The 26,876-nt window shown below is 35.0% G+C and overlaps 2 protein-coding genes across 4 annotated transcripts in view; one reads left to right on the top strand and one right to left on the bottom strand.

The window, feature by feature from the left end:
* The window catches only part of LOC109085880 (1-phosphatidylinositol 4,5-bisphosphate phosphodiesterase eta-2-like), a 110,032-nt gene extending 92,392 nt beyond the window's left edge, over positions 1 to 17,640 (bottom strand). The window contains exons 1-3 of one of the 2 annotated variants that reach the window (XM_042762889.1): positions 17,566 to 17,640; positions 15,519 to 15,638; positions 8,285 to 8,755 (exon numbers count right to left, since the gene is read on the bottom strand). In XM_042762889.1, coding sequence (XP_042618823.1) covers positions 8,285 to 8,492 — 208 coding nt within the window. In that variant the 5' untranslated portion in view covers positions 8,493 to 8,755; positions 15,519 to 15,638; positions 17,566 to 17,640. Of the gene's footprint in view, positions 1 to 8,284; positions 8,756 to 15,518; positions 15,781 to 17,565 lie in introns of those variants that run through there. The other variant, XM_042762888.1, reaches the window with a different exon arrangement.
* Positions 17,641 to 19,211: 1,571 nt separating this feature from the next.
* LOC109057014 (peroxisome biogenesis factor 10-like) lies at positions 19,212 to 26,502 on the top strand. 2 transcript variants are annotated; one of them, XM_019074215.2, is made up of 6 exons: positions 19,212 to 19,495; positions 22,793 to 22,873; positions 22,972 to 23,357; positions 25,094 to 25,266; positions 25,996 to 26,128; positions 26,227 to 26,502. In XM_019074215.2, exons 1-6 carry the CDS (start codon positions 19,384 to 19,386, stop codon positions 26,293 to 26,295), a joined length of 954 nt encoding a protein of 317 aa, XP_018929760.1. In that variant the 5' UTR covers positions 19,212 to 19,383; the 3' UTR covers positions 26,296 to 26,502. The 2 variants fall into 2 exon arrangements, with proteins under 2 accessions (XP_018929760.1, XP_042618820.1); XM_042762886.1 differs by lacking the exon at positions 19,212 to 19,495 and adding an exon at positions 21,275 to 21,322.
* Positions 26,503 to 26,876: the final 374 nt, after the last annotated feature.

Genomic DNA, 26,876 nt, shown 5'->3' with positions numbered 1-26,876 from the left:
ACAATTGGGGATAAAAGAGCAAAAACTTAGCTAAATCACTTTCCCCAGGGAAGAAAGAGATAAGTCATATTCTCAGTGGTGTTATCCATGATCTGCAGCTGATCATGTCTCCTGTGCTGAATCACATCTGAGATGACTCTGAGCACATCAAACGAAGAGCTTTTCTCGAACTACAAACACACATTAACTATCGCATTCATAAAGCAACAGCATTTACAAGCAGTGAATGGAAAGAAACTTCAGTTTGGTGTGAATAAAATGCATTGTATTTTGGACTCTTGAAAAGAACTGTGATTGAAGTGATGACAACAGTCTCAGCCTCAAACGGCAAGCTCACACGTCGTCCTCTGAACGTCTGAAGGTCCGCTCACACTGACGGTGATTACAGGGCTGCAGGTCATCCAGCTGTTGAGCTACACTGTCCTCACTTCTGCAGGTAACAGCCTCATCATTTTGTTGCATATTCACATAACAATTCCAACCATCTCTGTCACTCCTGTTGCATAAAATTGCCAGCTGTCATTGAAAATGAATGACTTTAGGTTGCTTTTCAGTGCAAATTACTTTTAGTGTGAATGTTCTTTGATGCATTTTGCACACAAAATAGTAAAAGCTTAAAAAATGCAGAGCTTTAGTCTAACTGGCTACTTTTCTGTAGGTGTTCAGAGGTTTGCATAATTAAAAACATATATACTTGAGAAGTTTACAGTATTGTACAAGATTGATAATAATAAGAATATTAACAGAATTTCCAACAGAATCTTAAAAAGAACACATGAAAGCGTTAACATTTTCCTTCAGTTTCCTGTTGCAACAAAGGCTCAAAGATTTACCATCAAGCAATGCCACATGAAAGAGATGAAATTAAGACAGAAATATGCATATTCATTTTGTAATAAAGTGAAATATTTCAAATAATAATAATGCAAAAGTATAATGCAAAATGCTTAGTATTTTTGTCTTGTTTGGTTTGAAAATTTGGTTTGGTTTGAAAATTTCCATTGGAAATCTGACTGACATTCTATCCAAACCGCCAAAATTCAAATAAATCAATTAAAACATTACAAAGTCAATCAATCAATCAATCAATCAATAGTCACTTGTTTAGTCACTCAACATGTATGCCAGATTGTCTTCTCTCTATGTGGTTCTTGACTAGAATAATCTGCGATCTAAACCAGAATTTATGCTGATTAACAAAATCTGACTATGTGAGACTGTGACCGTAACATCACCATTTTCTATGCTAATTAACATTTTGCCACAAATGCCACTGACAGAAGCCCTTCCCTTGAACCCAGAACACTGATTTGATGAATGTATCTTGAATTGATAAGACACAGTAACAACAACCTAAATGTCATGGCTGTCTGAGAAAGACTAATGACAATAATTCATTGTGCAACTGACACTGAAATACTTTCAGACAGATGCCCCCAGACACAGCAGAACAGTAAGTTCTCACATCAATAATGCATTGTTGAGATCTATGAAAAAATGCTACAATGGACAACTGAATGCGCAACTCATTTTTCTCTGCCAATGGTTTTTATTAAATTGTTTTTTTTAGAGCCTTAGAGCCCAGTTCTTCCAAAATGAAAAGCTTTCTGCAAAGCAGTGTTTCACAACGGTCAGAAACCGAGTAGAAAATCAAAGGCTGAACATTAGAGAACTCTCCCTGAAGTGCTTGCTTAAAACAACATGACAGAAGTAACCCATTAAGCCAACATATCCCTATCTTACAGGAGAAGCCTACATTTCTGCCTTAATGTGCGCTTTAGTGCAGCACATAAAGCACAGCTATTTGTGTGTGTGTTAGGGGGGCTGTGGATTTACACTGATGGCCTTTCGCATCATCCTGATTAGTCCTGATGGCTTCCTTAAGAGGGCCATTGAAGCCTGTTGATTCTCTTGCTCAGCACAACTATAAGTGCATGGATAGTGATATCTTACACTGCATGTGCACTCGCTGATAAACAAGTGCAATTATACAATTATTCCATTGCTAAAGCTCTTCAGAGTAGCAGCAACACAAGCACACACACAAACACGAAATTCAGAGGAACTGTTACCACACCTCAAATAAATGCATGATTGCAAGTAAAAAAAAAAAAAAAAAAAAAAAAAACTAGTTTATTGATTTAATTAAACTTTTTAAGTTGCAAATATTATTTTGATGAGGATAAGGTCTGTTGACATTATCATGTTGATCATTATATCATCTTAATATTGTGTGTAATTTAAAATTGCATTTATGCAGTATTTGTTTTAAAAGTTGTAGTTGTGTTTCACAGTTTGATTTTAATTTTGATTGAAATTGTATTTTTTTTTTTATTTATTTGTTTGTATGTTTATATTTTTTTTTATTTTGTGTTTAAAAATTGAGTTTAGCTAGCTGTTATTTTTAACTGAATTTTGAACCACTCAATTATGTTCAAATTAACTGAATTTTGAACCACTCATATTTGGTGGGGTGTGTGTGTGTGTGTGTGTGTGTGTGTGTGTGTGTGTGTGTGTAATCAACTTAATGTGTTTTCACTACAAATTATTAAGTCCTTTTAACTCAGTGTAGTTTGTTGATCGAACATTATTTAATTAGAAATGCTTTATTAATTTATTTGTTTTTTAATTTAATTTTTATTTATTTATTATAATTATTATTATTATTATTATTATTATATCATCTTTACAGTGAAGGTGTAATGTATGGTCGATGAAGGAGGTGAAGAGGATCCAAATGCAGTTCTTTTGGTTTATACAACAAAACACAAAATACATCCAGGTAGACCAAGGGCACACAAAACAGCCATTTAGGAATAACACCAGACAAAGAACCAGGGGGCTGTTTCATAAAAAACATAAAGACAAGCAGGGATTAAACATTTAAGTTCACACAATCTCACTAATTCGATCCAGGTTCAATGAGTCAAGATCTTTTGATGTGCACTCTTATTCTTAAGCAGCCCTTAATGTCCATGGATCAAATCGAGCGATCGATGTTGTGTCAAACCCCCAATCAAATCCAAGCCTGACTCCACAGCACTTCTGTTAGCTGACAGAACAAGAGTACTTCAGGTCGTCTGTGCTCGACTACAAACTTTACAGTCTCACTTAAGAGATTTCATTTTAAAAACTTTCAAAAGTCGAGATCCCTGACACTGCCAAAGATTCAACCACATGCAAATAAGCCCAATTACGGTCTTCTTTCTTAGTATTAAGAGGAATGCAGTTCAAAATCTTCTAGCAGGGTCCAGCTCAACATCTGCATGCTCTGAAGACGTGAAACAAACAAAAACAACTGAATGACGAGCATGGTGACTTTAGAGAAGAGTCAGTGAAGCGGATCCAAACAACACATAAATGAGAAGGTCTTTGCCACAGATGTGCAAAACTATAAACTGTGAAGTCGGTGTTTTTCAGAAAATTCAATTTGTATTTTCTGCGACTTTATCCTGAAATAGCTTCTCTAAAGGACAACCAAGTCAGATGAGCTGACATTACTTTAGTGAGCAGTCAGCAGTAAAACTCTTTCATTTCCATTATATTATTGCTGATGTCTGTGCAAAGACAACGGCCAGACACATAAAAAAATCTTAAAAATCATAAAAAACATCTTAAACTTAGTTCATTTCAGCTAGATGCAGCATTTTCATTTAGTTTAACTTCATGTACGAAAAATAACTAAAATAAATAAGGAGAAGAATAATAATTTAGTTTAAATTAGTGTAAAACAAACATAAATGTAAATTAATTAGTAAAAAAGAATTAGCGTTTAGCTTATTGTCTTTGAACTACCATCATGGTGAAGAAACAGTTTGATTAGAATCTTGTTGAATAACTTATTTGTTTGCCGATATGTTTATAATTAACAACCTGAATAATATTGAATAACTTATTTGTTTGCCGATATGTTTATAATATTTTGAAGATCCATATTAGAATGATTTCTGAAGATCATGTGACACTGAAGACTGGAGTAATGCTGCTGAAAATTCAGATATGATCACAGAAATAAATTACACTTCAAAATATATATTTATTTATATTTCACTGTTTTTTTTTTTTTTCTTTATTTTTTTTTTGATAATTTAATTGTTGGTGTTGGTGAGAGTATTATTTTTATTTAAAAATCAATATATAAACATCTATACTTCTATCTTTCCAACCCCAAACTTTTGAAGAGTAGCATACAAAAGTACAAGTTGTTTAATATTAATATGTGATGTTCCAGATAGTAGTGTTTTATTTTTATAATACTGCGGGGGAAGGGGAGGTGTTCTCGGGAAAATCAGTGGCCTACTTTAGCTTTGTGGTTATTCAGGCTGTATGCTACATAAATAACCATCAAAGCCTGATTATGGAAGCCAGCAAAATTATTTTGTGTGTAATCAAGCCCATCAATGTGAAGATGGTCCTCTGTAAAAAACACAAACCCAGGCAGAATCACAGAGAGGGAAAGAAATAACAAGGTCCAGCTGATTATACTGATCCATGAGGGACGTGTGCAAACCAGTCCACAGCTGGATGATAAATGAGGGACAGCATCTAATTATTTAACAAGGAAAACCTGCCCTTGAAAACCTGCTAGAAGCTGTAGGTGTCAGACAAAATGAAAGATTCAGTAACAAGTCATACATTTTGTTGCTGATCACTGCAGACACTATACTAGTAGTTTTAGAGATTTTTATAAGAATTCAAGGCAAAATATTGTAATTAAATATGATTAGTAACTAGATAAATGGGAAGATTCTCAGCAATCCAACACTGTAAAAAAAATAAATAAATATGAAGTTGTAAATGAAATAACGATTATTGGCTTAAATTTGACAAGAAAATACAAATTCAGTCTTGCTAAAATTTCATATTTAATTCAATGTGTTACTTGCTGTTTCTTGGTAATTATTTGTGAAATTTACTAATTTCAGAGAATTTACATTTAGTCATTTTGTAGATGCTTTTATTTTTTTAACAAAAGGGCAACAATAAATAAGTACTGTGACAAGTCCCGGTTAGTCTAACGCAGTACATGTTTATTTATGTACTTTTTTTTTTTTCTTCAGTGAGGTCATTCTTAATGAGTCAAGTCATTTTTCTCCAATTTGTTCAAATGTCCCACAAAGGTGTGAAACTCTAAGCATGACTTTGTTACACTGCAGGTTTAATTCAGTGAACCACATCAAATCCACATCATTCCAGAAAGTATATAAATAGTTATTATAAACATTTTTAGGATTCAAATAAGGAGTCAAGAAACAGTTAAAATCTGTTGAGCACATTGCATTGTGGGAAACAGTATCTAAACCGGTGCTCTGTTGTGTGCTGCACATTTGGTCAAATGCAAATTTAATGAGCCCTTCTGAACACAACCACAACCACAAAAGGACTAATTCTGCCCTCTGTTGGATAATTAGAGTAGGAATCTGAATGCATCAGATTAAAATCTTCAGATTTGAATGAAAACATCTCACAAAGACCAAAAAAAAAAAAAACAATGACTACCTTGTTTCTTGTGAAAGGAGCTTTACTTAATGTGTGATGTACAATATGCACCAAAACCTGAAAGTATGACAAGGATATGTCCTAACAGGAAGTGTCCTGGAGCCTGGTGAGTGATCGATGCATGAGTGCCCTACGGGCCGCAGGGAGTCTGTAGCAGTGAGATGTTCTGTCAGCAGGTGATGATGATGAATGGAGCCTGTGCTTTTGTTTGCTTTCGCGCTTGTCGTTTCAACGGGCCTCTGACAATTGCCTGTTGGGACAAGTTACCGGTGGAGTCTGAAGTGGAAAGTTTGACATGAAGTTTGGAAGTGAACCGATGTGTCCGCCCATAAACTCACAATTAAACCAAGATTAAAGAATTCAAAGATAAGCAGCTTCAGTGCTCCTTCACACAGAACATGTGGCTGCAAGTTACCTTCTGTAAGTGTAACAAATTAAGACTTTAAGAGCATTATCCAGTGTACTTTGAAAGCCTGGTCAAGCTACAGATGATCTTCTGACAATATACACGCGGGCCAGATTTAATCACCATTTAAATAGATTATTAGACATATTTTGCTTTGGTTACTATGGTTAAAATTACAAATTGAATGTTTTTCTCTTTCCCTTGGTAATTTATATGTAATGGTCATTTTTATTTTAAGGTCTCCTAATTTGCTGCTTATTAATAGTTAGTAAGGTAGCTGTTAAGTTTAGGTATGGGATAGGGTTAAGGGATCTAAAATATAGTCATGCAAAATATGTGCTTCATAAGTACTAATAAACAGTAATATGCATGCTAATAATCAACTAGTGAGAATTGGTCCTAATAATAAAGTGTTAACAATTTAATTGGTGACAACAGACAGGATGTTGAATTGGAATTTGAATCAGAGTAAAAAGGAAGTAGAATTTATGGTCAGACTTTAATTTAGTTTAGGGACCTGTGACATATTGCTATTACCACTTTCCACTCATTCTTTGGTTGGTAAAAATAAACAAATATGATTTTAACAGTAATTCACTTGATGGAAGACTATGGGACGAGGCTTTAAACTGTGGGTTTGGAAGTTTTTTTTTTGGTACAGTGTTTATACTATTTGTGTTATATAATGTGTTAGTGTCATGATCACACATTATGTTAAGTATTATAAATATATTTTTAAAACATTGTGAGTATTAACTAGCTCTTTCTCCACAGACTTCCGTTAGAAATGCTGAAAGTCTGCTGCTTACTCTGAACCCAGAACATTATTACAATTTGTATCATAAACTGTGTATATCTGTATAACTCGGCTTTTTAAGACCAAAATATGGGATGTATACAAACACTGATTTCCCATGCACAACAGTTTCCTCAACATTCAGTTATGCAGTCATCGCTTTTTAATGCCATGGGGGTTTTACACGAACCACAAATCACGAATCCCTTGTTCGTGAAGCAGACTGAGAATTGGAGGTTTGCCAGCAGCAGTTGTTTTATCTGATTTAGACTCTGATCTGAGAGATAACCTCCCATACACCAATGAGTCAGACACCCCTAATAAACTGATCGCTGCACCGCAGACAGCCATCACAAACATGCACTTCAAGAGCTTGTGAACAATGAGAGATTTATTAAGGAGATCACACGTGGTGATTCAGGAGATGTTCGACATCTTTTACCAGCAGAACAAAAGAGAGTACAACATGTTTGGGAAGAATCTGGATGGCAGAGCTCTGTGATTGATTGTTCAGTCTCTGGACATATTTGTTGACTTTAGCTACAAATATTCTGGAACACAAATCAAACCTACAAACAATCGAAAATATGCTTGGAGTTTGAAAGTATCCCTTACGCAGATATTCATTTTGTGGCCAAAATTTATTTGAAACATTTGCTAAACATATATTGCAAACAGTTAAGCGCAACAAAATATATGAAATGAAAATAGAAAATATATTTAGTTTCAACCTTATATATAATATAACAAAATAAATTTTTTTTTAATTTCCAGTTTACAGCTTACAGTTAGGCTAAATACAAATGTGCATGGCCTACTAGAGAACAAAACTAGATTTTTAATAATTAAATAATATATATTATGTTCCTTGCCGAAGCTTATTCAAATGCATTTTATTTTCACAGGCGTAACAAATCAAGTTCTTCTTCAAATGTGACTTGTAAAAGTATTTTCTTGGACTGAAATATACAGAGGACAAAATATATTGTTTTTAATTTGTGTTTAAAATATCTATATTTATATATTTACAATATTTATTAAAAAATATATATATTTTATTTGTTAAATTTTAAATATCTATATTTATATATTTATTGGTAGAAAATATATTTACGTAATATATATAAATATATATAAAATATATTTGTATATAATAATGTTATATTTTTTACAATAGCATGTTTAATGTATTTTTTTATTAATTAATTAATTAATTAATTAGTATTTATTTATTTTTGTTTTATGTGTGGGGTGAGTGAAGTAGATAGGAATGGGTATGTGTTGTTCATTATTAAAAATATTTTGTTATTGATTTATTATTCAATTTGGTATAAATGAATCTAAATATGGAGACACAAGAGTCGAAGGAGGGGATTTATTCATTTAGCTTGTGTGTGCTTTTGTGTTTTTGTTTTTATGTTGAAGTTGGTATTTATTAATTTCTGTTATGTATTGGGTTGGATGGTTCTTGCCAATATGCTAGTAAAATGCATGCTAATAAGCAATTAGTAAATAATGAAAGTTGGTTCCTAAACGACATTGTTACCTTTTTTAATTTCTTTATAAAAATGAGTTTGACTCACCCACACTGATGTAGTTGGCGGCCAGGAAGAAGTTCCAGTGTAAGAGTGTGCTGCTGCGGGACGAATCCGTGTCATTGGTGAAGCCTACGGATCTCATGGACAAATTGGGAGAATCCATACTGATGCTCTGACTGCCAGAGAACAAGGAGGTGTTCAGAGACACTGTATCCATATTGCTCAGTTTGCTTTCATTCACATGCAATTGCATTCAACAGCCCCAGCAACAGTCATGTGTGATTCCAGCTCTACAGATTCCTGACAAAGTTATCCGTTGTCTCCAAGCGGTGCTCTTGATGAAAAAGAAAAATCTGGTTTCCAGTGTACAGCAGGATGTTCAGCAGATGTTCAGCGTCTGGGTTTCTGAGTGATTGGGGTTGTAGTTGTGCTACAACCATCTGACGGAGCTCCGCAGCCAGTAATTGACCTGCAGACACGATGTCAGTGTGACAATGACCCGCAGCAAAACCACACCTGCAGAGGGAAGCACACCTGTTCACACAGAGCACCTGCAAGACTTTCACACAAACACTAGGTTTTAATTTAAAACACATCGTCCAAAAATATAATTAACTAGGAAACAACTGACTGACTGACTGACCATGAATACCTGAGGAATCATACATGTATATATATCTGTGTGTGTGTGTGTGTGTGTGTGTGTGTGTGTGTGTGTGTGTGTGAGTGTGTGTGTGTGTGATTTAAATACATAATATACAAAATGCATTGTATATTTTCAAATTAATTTCGAAAAGTAGTTAATTTGTCATTCATTAAATTTTATATGACTTTAGTGTAAAACCATCAATTAACAGATGTAAATATGAATCTGTGAATCTGTGGTATGGCAAAGAGCTTAAAAATAGGTTACACTGATTCTGAATAATGTAATAATGTTGTTTCCTGGGTCAGACAGGGTGAAAACTCTAGGACCAAACCAATCAACTCCTGATGCACTTACAAAAATCAGGCCTACAATGACTGTACCAGAGGATAATACTGTGGCTCTGTGATATATAACCTAACTATGCACATGCACAATTGTTTTTGTCTATTTGGAAACTCCAGTTTTCCAATAAAATGTAAAGATTTTTAATTGTGACCAAGTCTAAATTCTGTAATATTTTAACTGTCTGTTTTTGTAGTTTTAAAACACCCCCCCGAAAAGGTACTGTGAAATGATCCTGACTTGTATTGAATCATATTTATGCATCAAAAATTTAAAACACTCCCCCTGAAAAGGTACTGTGAAATGATCCTGATATATATATATAATATATATATATATATATAGAATGTATATATTTTGTATAGATTCAAAAATCATATACCATATCCAGAAAAATTATATTATCCAGAAAAAAATTGTTATGGCAGCATATCGTAAAGATCGTGATATTGCCATAGTGACATATTCCAAAAAAAAAAAAAAAAAAAATATTGTCATTGTACATGTTAAATGTCATGGTACATGTTAAAAAATTGTTGTCATGATACATGTTAAAAACACACACACACAGACACAAAAACATGGTATTATCTTGGTACCATGCCCAATATAATATAGTGTTACCATGGTAACATGTCCCAGAAACACACAGTGAAGTCTATCACATAAACACAGGAAGGAATGGAAAATTTCATATTACTGTAGAGAATCAAAACAAATGATGTAATTTCTCAAGTCTTATCTTTTATTTTTGCATGGCTGCCTGTCAGATCTGCACTGTTGAACACTCCCATATAATCGGTGCAGATCTCCTACAGGACGTCTTCCTGAACACCACTCTCCATTCTGTCACGAGCGGGACTTCGTGAGCTGCGCTAGAGACGTGTCAACTGCCTGCTGTAATGTTCACTTTGAGTGCTTGTTGTGTTTGACATGACATGTTGATACCTGAGGATGCAGGACTGGACATGTCTGCCATGTAGCACCTGGCCTCAGGTAACAGACCAGGCCATGACACGATCCCCTCCCTCCAAAACACGACCCTCAGTCTCAGCTAAAACAAATCTTTCTGGCTTAGGATCCATTACATTCCTCAGTAGACTAAACAATGTGAGGTCTGTTTGGAAACACTTCATTTGATGCCTGTATATATAATGCACTGGAAAGGTATACTTTTACAATGAATAGAGCTGTTGAACAATGTCCTTTACTACCTTTCTGGCAAATAAAACGTGTCAGTTGCATTGCTGTCTATGGAAGGTCGGAAAGCTCTCGGATTTCATCAAAAATATCTTAATTTGTGTTCTAAAGATGAACGAAGGTCTTACGGGTTTGGAACAACATGAGGGTGAGTAATTAAAGGGGTCATATGATGTTGCTAAAAATAACACTATTTTGTGTATTTGGTGTAATGAAATGTGTTTATGCGGTTTAAGGCATTTTCCACATAATGTACATTATTGTTTCTCCTCTATGCCCCGCCTTCTGAAATGCATTGTTTTTTACAAAGATCATCAGTCTAAAAAGCGAGATGTGCTCTGATTGGCCAGCTATCCAGGGCGTTGTGATTGGCCGAATGTTTCAAGCGTCTGACGGAAATGTTATGCCCCTCAACATATACTGTGATGCATGTCCGGGCAGAACACCGGCATGACAGGACAAAAACAATAAAACCTATTACAAACGAGGCAGTTGTTGCATCCAGTGGGGACATAATTACAGATTATAATGACTTATACTGTCTTTTTATGCGTTGTGTTGCATATCGCGCTGCGTAAACATAAAACCATGTCTGCATTTGTGATTGCAAGTGCAAGTTTGCAAGTGCTACTCTACACCAGTAGCGGCGCCAGGATTTTTATTGTAGGTGGGCCTCCAGAAAACTGGATGGGCCAGTTAAAATAAGACCCCCCCCCCCCCCCCCCCCAAAAAAAAAAAAACGTGTTTCCCTTCATCTCCGTTCCAGCGCTTTCTGCGGCACTGAGGAGGACAGCAACTTGTATGGCTGTCCTCCGCTCAGTGCTGAAAGCTTCGGACAAAGAAATACACCTTAATTGTTGGCAGTAAGCTAAATTCATTTATCTCCTATGAACGTTCAATACACAAAAAGACTGAAACGGAATTATATCTTTGGAGGTTCTGTTTCTCTCCATTTTATTTACAACACGGCGTCATTCTTGAAATGAATGACGTCCGCCAACGTCATTCATTTCATTGGATCACTTGCTGGTGGGGGTAGAAGCCGCTGATTGGCTGAGAAGATTTCGCTCAAAGCTTTCCTCGGGCTGGTTATTGGATGAACCGCTAGAATGAAAATCACTCACTACTCATAGGCCTGGGCCAAAATGGGTGGGCCCGGACCTTAAATGGGTGGGCCCAGGCCCACCCGGGCCCAATGGTAGCGCCGCGGCTGCTCTACACTGGTCAAAACTCGCATTTGAATCATCAGTGGCCAATCCTTTACATATGTAAACCTACTTACATACCGTGAGTCAGAAGTGAAAGACTGTCCTTGCAAAGAGTAAGGAACGGCTTGAGTGAGGAACAGCTGGGGGCTTGAGAAGGGAACGGCCCGTGGCTTGAGTGAGTGGCAGCCAGCGGTTATAACGAGGAACGGCCGGGGGTTGCGGCAACCACATGTGACGACCCCGGGCTGGACTCCACTTTGTCCGTGGTGAGCGCGAAGTTGATGTATTTCCTCAGCGATCAGCACGGATCAGCTCTAGGCACGAAGACTTCTCCATGAAATCGCGCTGGCGGCAAGAGTGAGAATAAAAGGTACACCTTCTTTCTTTGCTTGAACATTTGGGCGGCATTATGCAAATCTTCCCACACAGTGACGTAGAGATGTGGGCACGTGTTAGAACGAGGCGTTTCAGGGGGGCGTGGACGAGTCTCAACTTTTATAAAGAATATCTCTTTGGGTTTAAGACTTTAGTCTTTTGCAACTTTACAGATCTTCTTTATGCACCTAGATTTTAAATATATAAATATAGATATTTTAAACACAAATTAAAAACAATATATTTTGTCCTCTGTATATTTCAGTCCAAGAAAATACCAAAATTTTAATCGCATCATATGACCCCTTTTTCATTTTCATTTTTGGGTGAGCTATCCCTTTAAATGCTAGAAAATTCCTAGAAGTTATTTACAATTACTGAAATTGTATTATAGTTTACATTTATATACATTTAAATGCAATTAGCTGAGCCTAAGAGTGCTTTTTTGGCACTTTAGTAGGACTTAAGTACAGCTTTATATGTAATCTCACAACCATTTCAATGGTCTTTTTGTCTTTGAAATATTTTCATTTGACATTATTACAAAGTTCACTTTTCATCAAAGTTTACTCTCTTAAAGTACACTTAAGTGGCCTTTTATTTCAGTAATAGTACAGCATATTATCTGCAACTATAGTTATTTTTTTTTTTAATATATATATATTTATTTATTTTTTTTGATTTTAGGTGTGGAATTTTAATGTTATTAAGTTTAATTGTTTTTCATAAGTGTTGTCTGTTTATCTGCAACTATAAAGCATTATAAGCTTTATATGCATTGCTTCATACTAAACATTCAAATGCACGATGCCTTTTCATGGGAAATATCTATAATACCCTACAATGCTTACCTATTCATAGCTTCACCTTAAAAGAGTATAATGAATTATTAACCTATAAACAATTAATTTCAACTGTTGCTTGTACTTGTGGTATGTTTTGTATGTCACCAAATAAATTTTATTCACTTCTTCAGCAAAACTTTTTTGATATTGGTTGTGGACTTGGTGACTGTGATTTGGTCTGCAGATTTTATTTTGATCATATATGACCCCAAGATCAAAATAAATAATTAATAAATAATATTTTATATGCACAACACACACACACACACACACACACACACACACACACACATATATATGAAGCGAGAGAAAACATTTCATCACACATTTTTCCCCAAATAAATGTATATTCATTGTGACATTCATTTAGCGATAATTATGCACATTTCCCCCAAAATTCTTATTACGGTAATGCAACCATAATGTGTTTCTCATTAGATTCTTATACTGTAATGCTTTACTTTACTGTAATAATAATAATAATAATAATATGAAATATAGCAAATAATTGTCATATAAATAATGTTAAAAATTAATAAATTAATTTATATGACAATTATTTGCAATATTTCATATTATTATTATTACAGTAAAGTAGAGCATTACAGTATAAGAATCTAATGAGAAACAGTTTATGGTTGCATTACCATAATAAGAATTTTTGGAGAAATGTGCATAATTATCGCAAAATTAATATACTTTTATTTGGGGTGAAACGTGCAATGAATTGTTTTCTCTTTGGGGGTGAAATGTAACTTGTTCATGAGGTTCTTGTATCTTCAATATTAATGTGACATCAAAGGTGTCTGAAGCTCAATGACTGAAATGGGTCTGAGATTTCAGAATGAATCAGAAGTGCTGTTGTTCACAGACTCTCTCATTCACTTCAGGTTCAAAGCAGAGCCAGAGACAATTGAACCTCAGTTTTATTAGGAAGTAAGGAAGATGTATTGCCTCACAAAACGTCCGTTCGGACCCCCGCCACCTCTTTAAATCTGCCACTGAAAGACACACAAAAGCCATTGTGTGCACAGCGCTGACAGGAAACAGTGTTAGTATGCACGTTTGACCTTAATTTCCTTCCCTTCGACTAATTTAAGACAAAAAGAGTGTCACTATTGATCAAAGGTGCAGAATATTTACTTTCGGACGAGTAAAGCCATTTTTTATGAAGCAATAACAAAGACACATGGCTGATCTGAACATCCCCCGAGAACAAGCCTGCACACAACACAATGCTCTCAATACACAACGTAACATGAGATCTGGCCGATCTGGCTGAACCAAACACACACACACACATCACACAAACAACATTCCAGTGTGTCTGTAAAGCTTATACTGGCTTATAGCTGTTTCTCTTTCTTTTCCTGATGTTCGCATGGAAAAAATACATCAGAGAATAGCAGCAGATGTGTGTTGACAAGCTAATGGCGAAGCAGCTGGCAGGCCGGTGACCGGTGATCGCTCAGCACTACACAGACGGCATGACACAACAGACCTTTTATTACAGTTTCAACCGACAGGTTCGCATTGCAACTCGCAAGACGTCCTACATCACACAGTGTTTGGGCTGAGATTTCCAAAGGAAACAGGGGCATGACTGTGTCGCCCACACTGACAAACAAAATCTACTTTAAATGGAACCAAGGTGACTCGGATGAATTATAACCATTGCAGATAAACATCTGAAATGACATAGATAGAAGGGTGTTCCCTGACTAAATACACTGGTTAAGTTTTAATTTATGGCTGTCTGATTCACGTTTAGCCTGAGGCGCGGGTCAAGTTTAACAGACGCAGATTAAATCAGGTTTCTCCTGTGAGTAAGCAGAGAACACTGTTTGGATGTTTATATAGAAGAATCTCAAAGAATCTCAAGCAAACCTGTGATTGTTTTACCTTAAAAAATGCAAAAAAAAAAATCTCTTAGTCTTATTTCAGTAGAGTGAAAAAAATACATGCATTGTGAAAAAAAGGTACACTTTAAGAGAATATAAGTGTCAACTGAATGTAATGTTTCAGAAACTTAATTGCATGTTAAGTGCATTTAAACGAAAATGTATTACAATTTAAACTTATTTTAAATGTTATTATCTTAACTTTAAAGTGATTTTTGACCTACTTATGTAGGACTTCAATGCATCTTGATAATTCATTTCATAATTATTTCTATTTTCTGAAATATGGTCGATGTTTTACATGCATTTTAGTGTGTTAGAAAACATATCAAAACATGTCATGAAAATGATGTCACAATGCAAAAAATATATATATATATTTAACACAACTTTTTCAACATATTTCTTTTCTTCTTATTTTGGGGTGAAATATGACCTGCACATGCTTTGATGAGATGAAGCCACACAATGTCACATCCAATCACAGAAAGACAACAACAGCTCAACAATAACCTCTCGAAAACTTCATCCTGTCTTCTCATTCTTTGTACCTGAGCACCCAAGTAAGAAGTGTTGGGTTTCAGAATACAAAACTCTCTGAGAAAAAAGCCCAAGTCAAACTCAGAAACTAACTTTATGCAAGCCATGTTTAATGTGCCAGACAAACTTTCCTGAGTAAACTCGTCCGAGTAAAACGTCCTCATTACTAAATGCTGAAAAGAAAAAGTACTGTGAAAGTATTGTGAAGTCTCACGTTACCTTTGTGAACGGTGGTCTTGAGGAAACAGAAGCAGGTAGTTCAGAGTGAGAGCTGGAGATGAGGTGAGAGCGAGTAAAACACTTCTCCAGGCACCAGTATTACAGCTCCGATCCACTTTCCTACAAAGAACATGCCTTTTCTCATTGCAGGCAAAAGCTTCAAGCACACAGCTCCACACTGCAGGTAAAGGAAGTTGTCATTTGAAAGCTCTTTGTACACAGTGGGTGTTCCCTTATGGAGCAACAGTTCTCCCTGCGTCGAAATTAGACAAGTAAGGGCAGAGGAGTCTTTGCACAGGTGGGCGGGATACTGCTAGAGCGCATGGGAAATGGCCCGTATTGTCTGCAAGTATTAGGATTGTTAAAGGACGTTTGGTTATGTTGATGTTTAAATCGAGTTTGAAAAAGACTTTATACTTTGAGTTATATTTACGTTTAGGTTTTTGAACTCTGTCTTTAATTATACACAATGGCATTAGCATAGAGCAGAACGGTGATGCAACATTTAAAATCCCGTCATTTTGTGTGTAGAGACGTGTTTCGGATACATTAGGTAAATGGGTTAAAGGTAAATCAGTTACCTTCTGAACACTTTAAATGTTGTTGTGCAACCATGGTAATATGAATTTAATGACTAATCTCGCTCTTTGGGATTCTTTAATAGAAGCAACCAAATGTGCAGCTTCTTCTATGTCTTGATATTTCACTCTAACACTTTCAGCAGGTGATGTCTGCTGTGCATTCATAAATCAACACAAAAAGGGTTCAAAGTCCTTTGAAGTGACTTCCCATAACACCATTTGATATTTTATTGCCCCACCATGTAATTAAAACATCACTAAATGATATAAAATATTTTACTAGAGTCTATGTGCCTTGAAAGGACTTGAGTATACGTCCAAAACAGCATGTTTACTTCTTACTCCACCTATCATCATAGTACCTGAATCATGTTTGCCTTCTCTGGAAATGAATTTCAGCTTCAGTACTATGAATTTCAAAAGACATCCTGTTCAAAGTTTGAGCGAATGAGTCATTTATCCATATATAAGTGTTTCTCTGTGTAATTGTATGGTATTTTCTGTCTACCTAGCTCAAATAACTACTTGTAAGACCTTTGCCATGTCATGGATTTCTTGGATCACTGTATTATAAAAAGAATAATTATAATATACTTTCAAAGAATGTACTTCAGTATGAACTGAATGCAATGACACTTAAACTGCATGTTATTTGCAATTCAATGAAAAAGTATTATAGTTTAAATTTATATTGAATGCAATAAGCTGCGACTTTAGAAAGCTTTTTGACCAACTTAAGTAAGACTTAAGTACATCTTTATATGTAAAACTTTTATTGTCTTCGAAATATGGTTAAAGTGTATCGCCAAATGTACTGACAAGCATTAAAATTTCTATTGAAACGTGTACGTGTACGTGTATGTCATGCATTTAAACATATTTGTAATTACACATTTGAAACGATGAAGCTGCAATTTAGTAAATTTAAAATATATTAACAATTCAGTATCGAATAGCACACCAAGTGTGTGCGCTTTAGTATGTTACTCAACATCAAAATAAGCACGACGGAAGGTTATTAAAACATCATAATTTAAAACGTAATTTAAAGTAATTAAATATATTTTTTAATTATTACAAAGTGCACTTTTTAAAAATCTACTTTAGCGTGTATGAAATATGACAGTGTACTCTAAGTAAACTTAAGTGGCCTTTTATTTCATTAATATTATATTATCCACAAGTTTTTTTTAAAGAGATGAAGTATACTACAAGTGTGCATTCAGTACAATTAAGAACACTTGTTTTTTAAAAGGCATATTATATAAAGTTATACAACTAATTAAACCACATTCAGAGATAAATTCTGAAAAATGCAATAGTTTCACACTGGAGGTCCAGTTGCAAATCCTGTCTGAAAACTAAAGTGAGTTCTCTACCAACACAACACCTATGCATTAGTAGTATTGTGCATGTGTATTTACCAAGCAGACTCTTAATTAAATGAATATTTATTTTTATCCTACCTCATATAGCTCTATTGCTGCTTCATCCACACTCAGCTCTCCTCAGCTGCCCTCTGCACAACCTCGCCTCTGCCTGCAAGAAGTCACAAGTGAGTCTCAATGAGAAAGAAAGCCATCCCTATTCTCAAGTGTAAACATAGGGGGGCTTCCCCGACTGCCACTGTGAGTAAACAGCCTTCCACAGGCATTGACCAAAACTGCAGTCTGACCTTAATATAGCTTTCGTGATCAGTCTTGGGAAAGGGCTGAATAAAGATGTTTAGTGTGTGTGTGTGTGTGTGTGTGTGTGTGTGTGTGTGTGTGTGTGTGTGTGTGGGTGTGTGTGTGTTGAATTTGAATGGTTTGGATAGATCTCAGTGCATTAGAATAACATTCAATTGAATTGAAGGATGCTTCTGTACCTTCTAAACCTAAAGGTACCATTTTTTCACTTTTTTTTGTTTCTTTTTCTGACAGTGTACTGTTTGAAGCTGCAATGCAAAATGATCAACTCAACTCATTATTTTATTGCACTGGTGTGTGTTATGAAAATTTGCTGAAAAGTTAATTCAAGATGTAGATGAGTTTGTTTCTTCATCAGATTTGGAGACATGTAGCATTGCATCACTTGCTCACCAGTGGATGCTCTGCAGTGAATGGGTGCCGTCAGAATGAGAGTCAAAACAGCTGATAAAACATCACAACAATCCACAAGTAATCCACACCACTCCAGTCCATCAGTTCACACCTTACAAAGCGAAATGTGGCATTTTTGTAAAAAACAAATTAATAATTAAGTCATTTTTAAAAATGTTACCATTGCTAATGGCCAAAATAGTCCATAATACAAAGTAACTTTTCCATCAGTGAAAAAGTCCCTCCTCTGTTGTCCTTTCATATCAAAATGTTGTCACTTGTAAACGGTGCTTGATCTATGTGTATTTTGCTCCTGATACAAGACAAAACAACTTATGGATTTGTTTAAACACACTGCATATAGTGTTTATGGCATAGTATACAGTATGCAGAAAGCATTATTATAGTCCTATTTCTATTCGCTCGTGACAAATGTGTGGAAAGTATGGGTCAGATGTAAAAAGTTCAAAGCTTCAGACGGATTTAAACTAGTTTCTGACTGCTAGTGAGTTCAGATTTTATGGATTTTGAGAGTGATTTTGCTCATATATATAGGCCTAGTAGGCTAATCCACTTTTTTTTTTAAGCAGGATGTAGAAATAAACAATGTGACAATAAAACAGATTAGTAGACCTACATAATAGTAGCTACCCAGTCACATAACATTTTATAGGCCTACTGACTATATATTAAAATAATTGGATAAAATAGACTAAAAATAGACTTAATGGAGCTACTGAAGACTCACCTATGTCTTCAACTTCGACAAAGTTTCAGATATGTGTATTTTCATTTAGGATCATAACTGCATTTACATTGCGTTTGACCAGCAGATGCCCTCATTATTCGACCGTCATTGTAAATCATTTTCCAAATTTATTTTAATTTATATATTCGTTTGCGCCGTCAGTCATTATCTGGTGTGTAACCATCAGGCTTGATACTGAACTCAGCTCAGTAAAGGCGATTTTTCTATTGTAGACTGCAACAGCAAAACTGATCTCAAATCAGCAAAGCGTCTGTTACCAACCGGCCAATGGCGAGCTCGTGTGAGGGTCACATGACTAAACACGGAAGTGTTTGAAGCATGCACAGTTAGAAGACTGACCTAGACGAGAAAATAGATTCATAAACTCAATAGATCCCCGTTTTTGTAAACTGAGATAGATGAGTTACACGTCCTGAAGGTTTCCGAACTGAGCAATGCCTCTAGGTCCTGCGAACCAGCCGCAGCTGATCCGCTCGAGTCAGAAGGATGAGTATTACCAGACCAACCTGACAAACAACGCCAATGAGCTCTTCCACACACTCGCCGGTAAATCACTCCCACACACATTACATGCAGGAGCTCGAGTCATTTAAAACATACTCTACACATTTATATTTGGCGTACAGATTTTTTCCCCTATTTATTCTCACCTAAAACTAAATACCAATCAACATGCCTTGCACCAAAACAGTCGTAATTTAGTAACGTTAGCTATTTAGCACTTTTAAAATGTAGTATGTAATTTTTAAACGGCGCTTTTCCATCATTTTCAACTAAACAAGGTGTTTTGCTACCGTACATGAGAATTACATTTGTTTTGAGTGGCAAAACAGTTTGTTTGTACATGGAAAGAGTATTTTTTTTTTTTTGGGTTGTTATAATATTATGTTGTTGTTGTGTCATAATAGTGGTGAATTATAATTAATTATGTATGTATGTATTTTTTTGATTAGTATCAGTTTGGACTAGTATTTTATACTGTATACTTTATGCAATTATATAATAATAATCATATGTAAAATAAAACACTTTCCCCTGTTTCACAGACAAGGGTTAAGTCTAGTCCCAGACTAAAATGTAAGTCTGAGCTGTTTCAGCTGAAAGAAACTTGCACTGACTGATCTTAAAATATGTCAGTGCCATTGTTTTGTCTCAAGATGCACACCAGTAATGTGTTTTTTTTCCAAGCCATGTTTATATAACAAACTTAAATGTCCCAGTTGAACTGTGGCCTAATCCTTAACCTAAACCCTGTCTGTGAAACCAGGCCATTAACACTTAAAGGGATAGTTCACCCAAAAATGAAAATTTGATGTTTATCTGCTTACCCCCAGGGGTGGTACGACTCGGCTCAGTATGGTTTGCTCTAGAGTGGGCGGGATTATTCACAGTCGTTATAGTTGCGCCGCCTCTACTGTCGCGACTCCTAAAAAAACGGTCATTCCGCATCGCCCCATCAAGCTCTCGCTGGATCCACTCCTCTGCTGTCAACAAGAGGAACGTCTGTACTTCCTCAACAGGCAATGAAACTTTTTGGTTGTTAAAAAAAGATGCGCTCGTTTAAAACAGTTGCGTTCCATCATTGGCTGTCTGTGCTGATTTAAATCTAGAGGTTCTTTTGTGTTTGTGCGACAAGTTCAGTGACGCAGGTAGTGACGATTCTCTCTGGCCAATCAGTGATCAGCAGAGTTTACACGTCACGTTTTGGTAACGGTACGGTTCACTTGGAACCTCAACAGAGGTTGTACTAAAAAAGTACCAGGTATTGTATCCAGTGGAAACCCTCCCAAAAGTGAAACGTACCGAAATGGAATGCAGTGGAAAAGCGCCATTTGTTGCTTCAGTAGAACACAATCAGAGATTTTTAACACAAACTGTTGCAGTCTATCAGTCCTATAATGTAAGTGGATGGGAATCACGGCTTTGAGAGTCATAAAACATACACAAACAAATCCAAATTAAACCCTTCGGCTCGTGACAACACATTGATGTGTAAAGACACAAAACAATCGGTCTGTGCAAGAAACTGAACAGTATTTCTGTTTTTTTCTTTTTTTTTTTTACTTTTTGTTTTTTAAGTGTGATTCAAGTGTTGTAAGTATTGTTAGAATTTTCTTGGGAGTGTTCTTGAGAGGAGTCTTCTTCTTGCTTTATGGTGGATTGCAGACTTATAAGTGGATTACCGCCACCTATCTCTCAAATGGACCATTGACACTCTATCTACAATCTCAATTGGGAGTGTTAATGGTCCATTTGAGAGATAGGTGGCGGTAATGCACTTATAAGTCTGCAATCTGCCATAAAGCAAGAAGAAGACACCTCACGCACAGGCTGAAGAAGAAGACAGTTCAGACATTGCAGTGAAAATCAGAGGTAAAAAACTATATAAATACTGTTCAATTTCTTGCACAGATTGTTTCATGTCTTTACACATCAATGTATCATCACGAGTCGCAGAGTTTAATTGTTTGTGTATGTTTTATATGACTCTTTATTGCGTGGTTCGATTGTACTTACATTATATGACTGACAGACTGCAACGGTTTGAGTTAAAAATCTCCGTTTGTGTTCTACTGAAGAAACAAAGTCACCTACATCTTGGATGCCCTGGAGGTAAGCAGATAAACATCAAATTTTCATTTTTGGGTGAACTATCCCTTTAAAATGTTGAAAAACCTAAACTTGAAAAATTTAAATTAATATTAGAAATGATTTTTTGTTTTATAACTGAAATAAATTTTTAGTTATTAGATTTTATAAATATAATGATTAAATAAAATAAATTATATACATATACATAAAGCTATACATATACATACACACACAATGGCCTTCAAAGGTTTGGGATCAGTAAGTAAGAAAGTTCAGTTTGTAATGTTTTTTAAAGAAGTCTCTTCTGCTCATCATGGCTGCATTTATTTGTTCATAAATACAGAAAAAAACAGTACTACTGTGAAATAATATTGCAATTTAAAATAATGGTTAATTCTCTATTTTAATATATTCTAAAATATAATTTTATTGCTGTGATTAAAGCTTAATTTTCAGCATCATTACTCCAGTCTTCAGTGTCACATGATCCTTCAGAAATCATTCTGATATGCTGATTTATTATCAGTGTTGGAAACAGTTATGTTGCTTAATGTTTTTATTTATTTTATTTATTTATTTATTTTTGAAAATTTTGAAAACAAAGATTTTTATTTTAAATAAACACTGTTTGTTTTAACTTATTTATCAAACAATCCTGAAAACAAGTATCACAGTTTAAAAATAAAATAAAATAAAATAAAATAAAAATATTAAGCAGCATAACTGTTTCCAACATTGATAATAAATTAGCATATCAGAATGATTTCTGAAGGATCATGTGACACTGAAGACTGGAGTAATGATGCTGAAAATTCAGCTTTGATCACAGCAATAAATTATATTTTAGAATATATTAAAATAGAAAACCATTATTTTAAATTGCAATAACATTTCAAAATATTACATTCACAATATTAAATGCAGCCATGATGAGCAGATGTGTGTGTACATAAAGTAATAAAAATAACAGAAGCACATAACAATTTACTAAAATGAAACTAAAAATGCAAAAAAAAAAAATCTAATAAAAAAACTAATATACATTAAACTAATAGTAAATTCAAAATAATAATATATATATATATATATTATATATATATATATATAATTCAAATATAACACTGGTGCACAGTATACATACTACATACTGCAAGAGCAGTGTCCTATTCTGAAAAAAGGAAAATCCTGTTTTCCATTATATATCCCCTTTAATAGAGCTGTTTATTCAAAGATTTTTTTTTTTCCCTTGAGGTTCCAGACGTTGGCTTCAGTGGAGAAAGGAAATTGAATTACTGTCTGATCTGACCTACTATGTGTTAACAACTTTATCTGGTGAGTTATTCACTGCAGTATTGCAGCACTGCTGATGTGTTCCTCATATGAGCATTTGTTGAGTTTGTGAGCCCTCTCTTGTTGTCTGTTTCATTTAGGATACCAGACGCTGGGCGAGGAGTATGTCAGCATCATCCAGGTGGACCCCAGCAAGAGAAGAATCCCCTCGCGGATGCGCAGAACCGCGCTCATCTTCTTCCACACGTTTGTGCCTTATCTTTTGGACAAGGTCTTGATCTGCATTGAGAATGAGCTGGAAGCAGAAGCACCTCCGACGAGCAGGACCTGGAGGCCGTTGTCACATGTGCGGCTGTGGATGCAGAGAGCAGTAGGGATGCTGACGGAGTCTCAGAGGAAGGCTCTGGTTCCGCTCGTATTTGCTCTGCAGCAGGGGATCACACTGCTGTACAGACTACATGTGGCCCTCTTTTACATCACCGGAGGCTTTTACCACATCGGCAAAAGAGCTGCAGGTGTTAGTTATGTAAGTATTTGTTAGTGATGCACGGTATTATCGGAACGATATCGGAATCGGCTGATAATGTAAATATCGGCATCGGCCCGATATGAAAAATTATGCCAATCTTTTACCAGAATGGTGATTCGATTCACTTTTTTTTGGATCACAGCATTTAATCTGAGAATGCAAGTTCAGAATAACGTGTCCGGTGTGCGAAAAAATATTGGATAATTGTTACTTTTATTTTTTAATTGTATTTTTTTTTTTGACATTTATTCATTAATATGTAATATGCCCCCCCCCCCACAAAAGGCTTATGAAAACTTAAATACAAGGAGCTCTAAAATTTACAGACTTTTTACAGCTCCTTTGCTTTAGACCATCTACAAATGTTACCACTGCATCTGTCTGAAAAAACAAAACAAAAAGACAGCGGCTGATTAATAGTTATTTTCAAAGCTTTCAATTTACTCTCAGTATTAAAGAACTCCATTATTGTTTATTTAATTCTAACAAGTAAGTTTTTGTTAGAAACTAACCAAAATGTAAAGTAATTTGTTTATACTCTCTGCACAGGAGAGTCTTGGTGTTGTTTCCAAACAAAAGGAAATATATCGGTATCAGCAATGGCTATTGGCCAAAATGAGTTGAAAAATATCGGCATATCAGCAAAAATCCAATATCGTGCATTCCTAGTATTTGTTCTTTAACTATTATAACATCAGAAATGTGGGAATAAGATCCTATGTGTTGTATTAATAAAGCAGAGTAATGCAGCAGAGGATTCTTTGTTAAAAAGTACTATATGAGAGCAAAATACCATGGTACTTAACTTCAGTACACACTAAAGGCACTAAATAATAACCATATTCAAATATCATGGTATTTACATTGTACTCCAATGTGCTGCACAGAATACTGTGGTATTACCATGGCAACATGTCCAAAGACATGCTTATATCTTGGTACCTTTGATTTAAGTGATTGATTGCTTTAAAAACACCCACTTTTCACCATGGCATCGTAGCATTTACTTCTGAGGCTTTACTTCACCATTCAACCAGTTCCTGATCATTAAAATCAATGCTCACTCTTTTTTTTATTTTTTTTTTATTTTTTTAATATCCCGCTTTACTCTGAAATGCAAGTTTGGGGTCATTAAGAATTCTTCAAGGCTTTTGAAAGATTAACATTTATTTGATCGGTAAAATACAATAATATTAACAGTAATGTTTGGAAATAATAACAGCAATATTGTGAAATATTATTATAATTTTAACGGATTTCTATGTAAATATGTCTTAAACTGTAGTTTATTTCTATGATGTCAAAGCTGTATTTTCAGCATTATTCCTCCAGTCTTCAGTGTCACGTGATCCTCCAGAAATCATTCTGATATGCTGATTTGCTGATCAAGAAACATTTATTATTATTATCAATGTTATAAATAGTTGTACTGCTTTATATTTTTGTGGAAGCTGTGATAGTTTTTTTTTTTTTAATTCTTAGATGAATAAGTGTTAAGTTAAGTTTATAAAGTTAAGTTAAACAGCTTTTATTTGAAATAGAAATCTTTTGTAATATTCTAAATGTATTTTCTTCCACTTTTGATCAATTTAATGCATCCTTAATGAATAAACATATACATTTCTTTCGGGGAAGAAAAAATACTGACCCCAAACTTTTGAACAGTATTGTACGTCACATTACTGAGATGTCAAAGCTGGATCCGTGTGAGCGTGTGAATGTGTTTTCTTTAGCTGAGAGTGGGAAATGTGTCTGGCGATGACCCGCGGATCAGTAACAGTTACCGTCTGCTGGGGGCCCTGTCCCTTCTGCAGCTGGGCATCACTCTCACACTGCAGTTTAACAACCTCAGGCAGACACAGAGAGCTCGACACGAGTGGAAGCAGCACAGAAACCTGATCCCCAGGTAGCGCTCTATACAGTCATGGCCTACATTTGACAAATGCTTTTCAGCTTTTTCATAAAACACTCTTTCAGTAGAAAAGATACCTGTAGTGACCTAAGGCTTGTTACTTTCACTGCTGTTTCCTCCAGTTTCTTTTTTTTTTTTTTTTGTGGATCAGTGTCGTAATATAACTTTTTTTTCCTTTTCTTTTTTCTGATGTATAAATTTACTTATATATATATATATTTCACACCTAGGTGCCCTAAGATCATAATTAAGGTCAGTGTGGTGTAACTATAATAGCAGGAAGCCATAAAGAAATCCATAAATCAGTAATTATTTCACAGAGAGGACCCTTAATTACTGTGTCATCATAAGTAAATATTTAAAAAATATATAATATATTGCAACTTTTTTTACATGCTGGTCTAATTCAGGCTATCAAATGGTAAAACCCCAAACTTGAAAATTATGTTTGAAGGTTATTTCTTTTACTTGATGGTTACATCACTTTTTCACATTTTTGAGTTATGAAAGCAGAAATGGTATAATCATTTATAGAAAAAATGGTATAAAAAATGTTAATAAAAAATGAAATAAAATATATAACCAGAACGGATTTAGATATTGCCCTTGGATTACTTGGCACAAAATATTATTTTTTTTTTTTTTCATTACTTTTGTGGTAATGTTTCATAATACTCTGGATTTATCTTCTGTTGTTCAGGTATTCTCTGTTTTTCCTTTCAGTCATCAGGTCAGCCAGTCGTCGTCTCGCTCCTCGCGCTGTATCTTGTGTTTGGAGGAGCGCAGGAACACCAGCAGCACCCCCTGTGGTCATCTCTTCTGCTGGGAGTGCATTACTGAGTGGTGCAATACCAAGGCAAGACTTTTATATATAACATAATGCAGTGGTTTAAAGTTCAGCATTACTGATGTCTGATCAGTCTTTTGTTGTTGTTGTTGTTGCTCTTATTATAGACTGAATGCCCGCTGTGTCGAGAGAAATTCCAGCCTCACAGATTGGTTTTCTTGAGAAACTACAACTAGACTGTGGGATGATCCAGACTAAGAGAATTTAACTCTGTTTGCGTTAGTTTTCAACAAATGCATGACATGGAAATGACATTGTGCATTTTGTACAAAATAGACAAAGAATACAGATTTCTTCCTGTAATTTGATTTGTTGATTATGCAGATTATTTAATGGTAATTGTAACATTCCTCAAATAAAAAATAAGATTGTAATATTTTTAACAGAACTTGGTGTTTGTATTGCTTCACACATTTTTACATCTCTTTCATCATGCATGAAACTTATCATAAACGTATGGAAGCCCGTTTCCGCCACTAAATAAAAAATAAAACAAGGAAATTGTGACTTTTTATAAGAATTGCAAGATAAAAACTCGCAATTGTGAGAAAAAAGAAAGTCAGAATTGCGAGATAAACTCGCTATTGTGGGAAAAAAGAAAGAATTGTGGGATATGAACTCACAATTGTGTGAAATTGTTTGGAATTGTGTGATAATTGTTAGATGTTAATTTGTATTTATTTTTTTTTTTTTTTTTGGATAAGTGGTTGAATATGGATTTGATATAATGATGAGAAAAACAAGTAAACTAATCCGT

The sequence above is a fragment of the Cyprinus carpio genome, chromosome A8, assembly GCF_018340385.1.
Source record: "Cyprinus carpio isolate SPL01 chromosome A8, ASM1834038v1, whole genome shotgun sequence".
Classification (NCBI taxonomy): Eukaryota; Metazoa; Chordata; class Actinopteri; order Cypriniformes; family Cyprinidae; genus Cyprinus; species Cyprinus carpio.
Note: the sequence above shows the minus strand (reverse complement) of the source record. Positions and strands in the feature narration are given on the sequence as shown.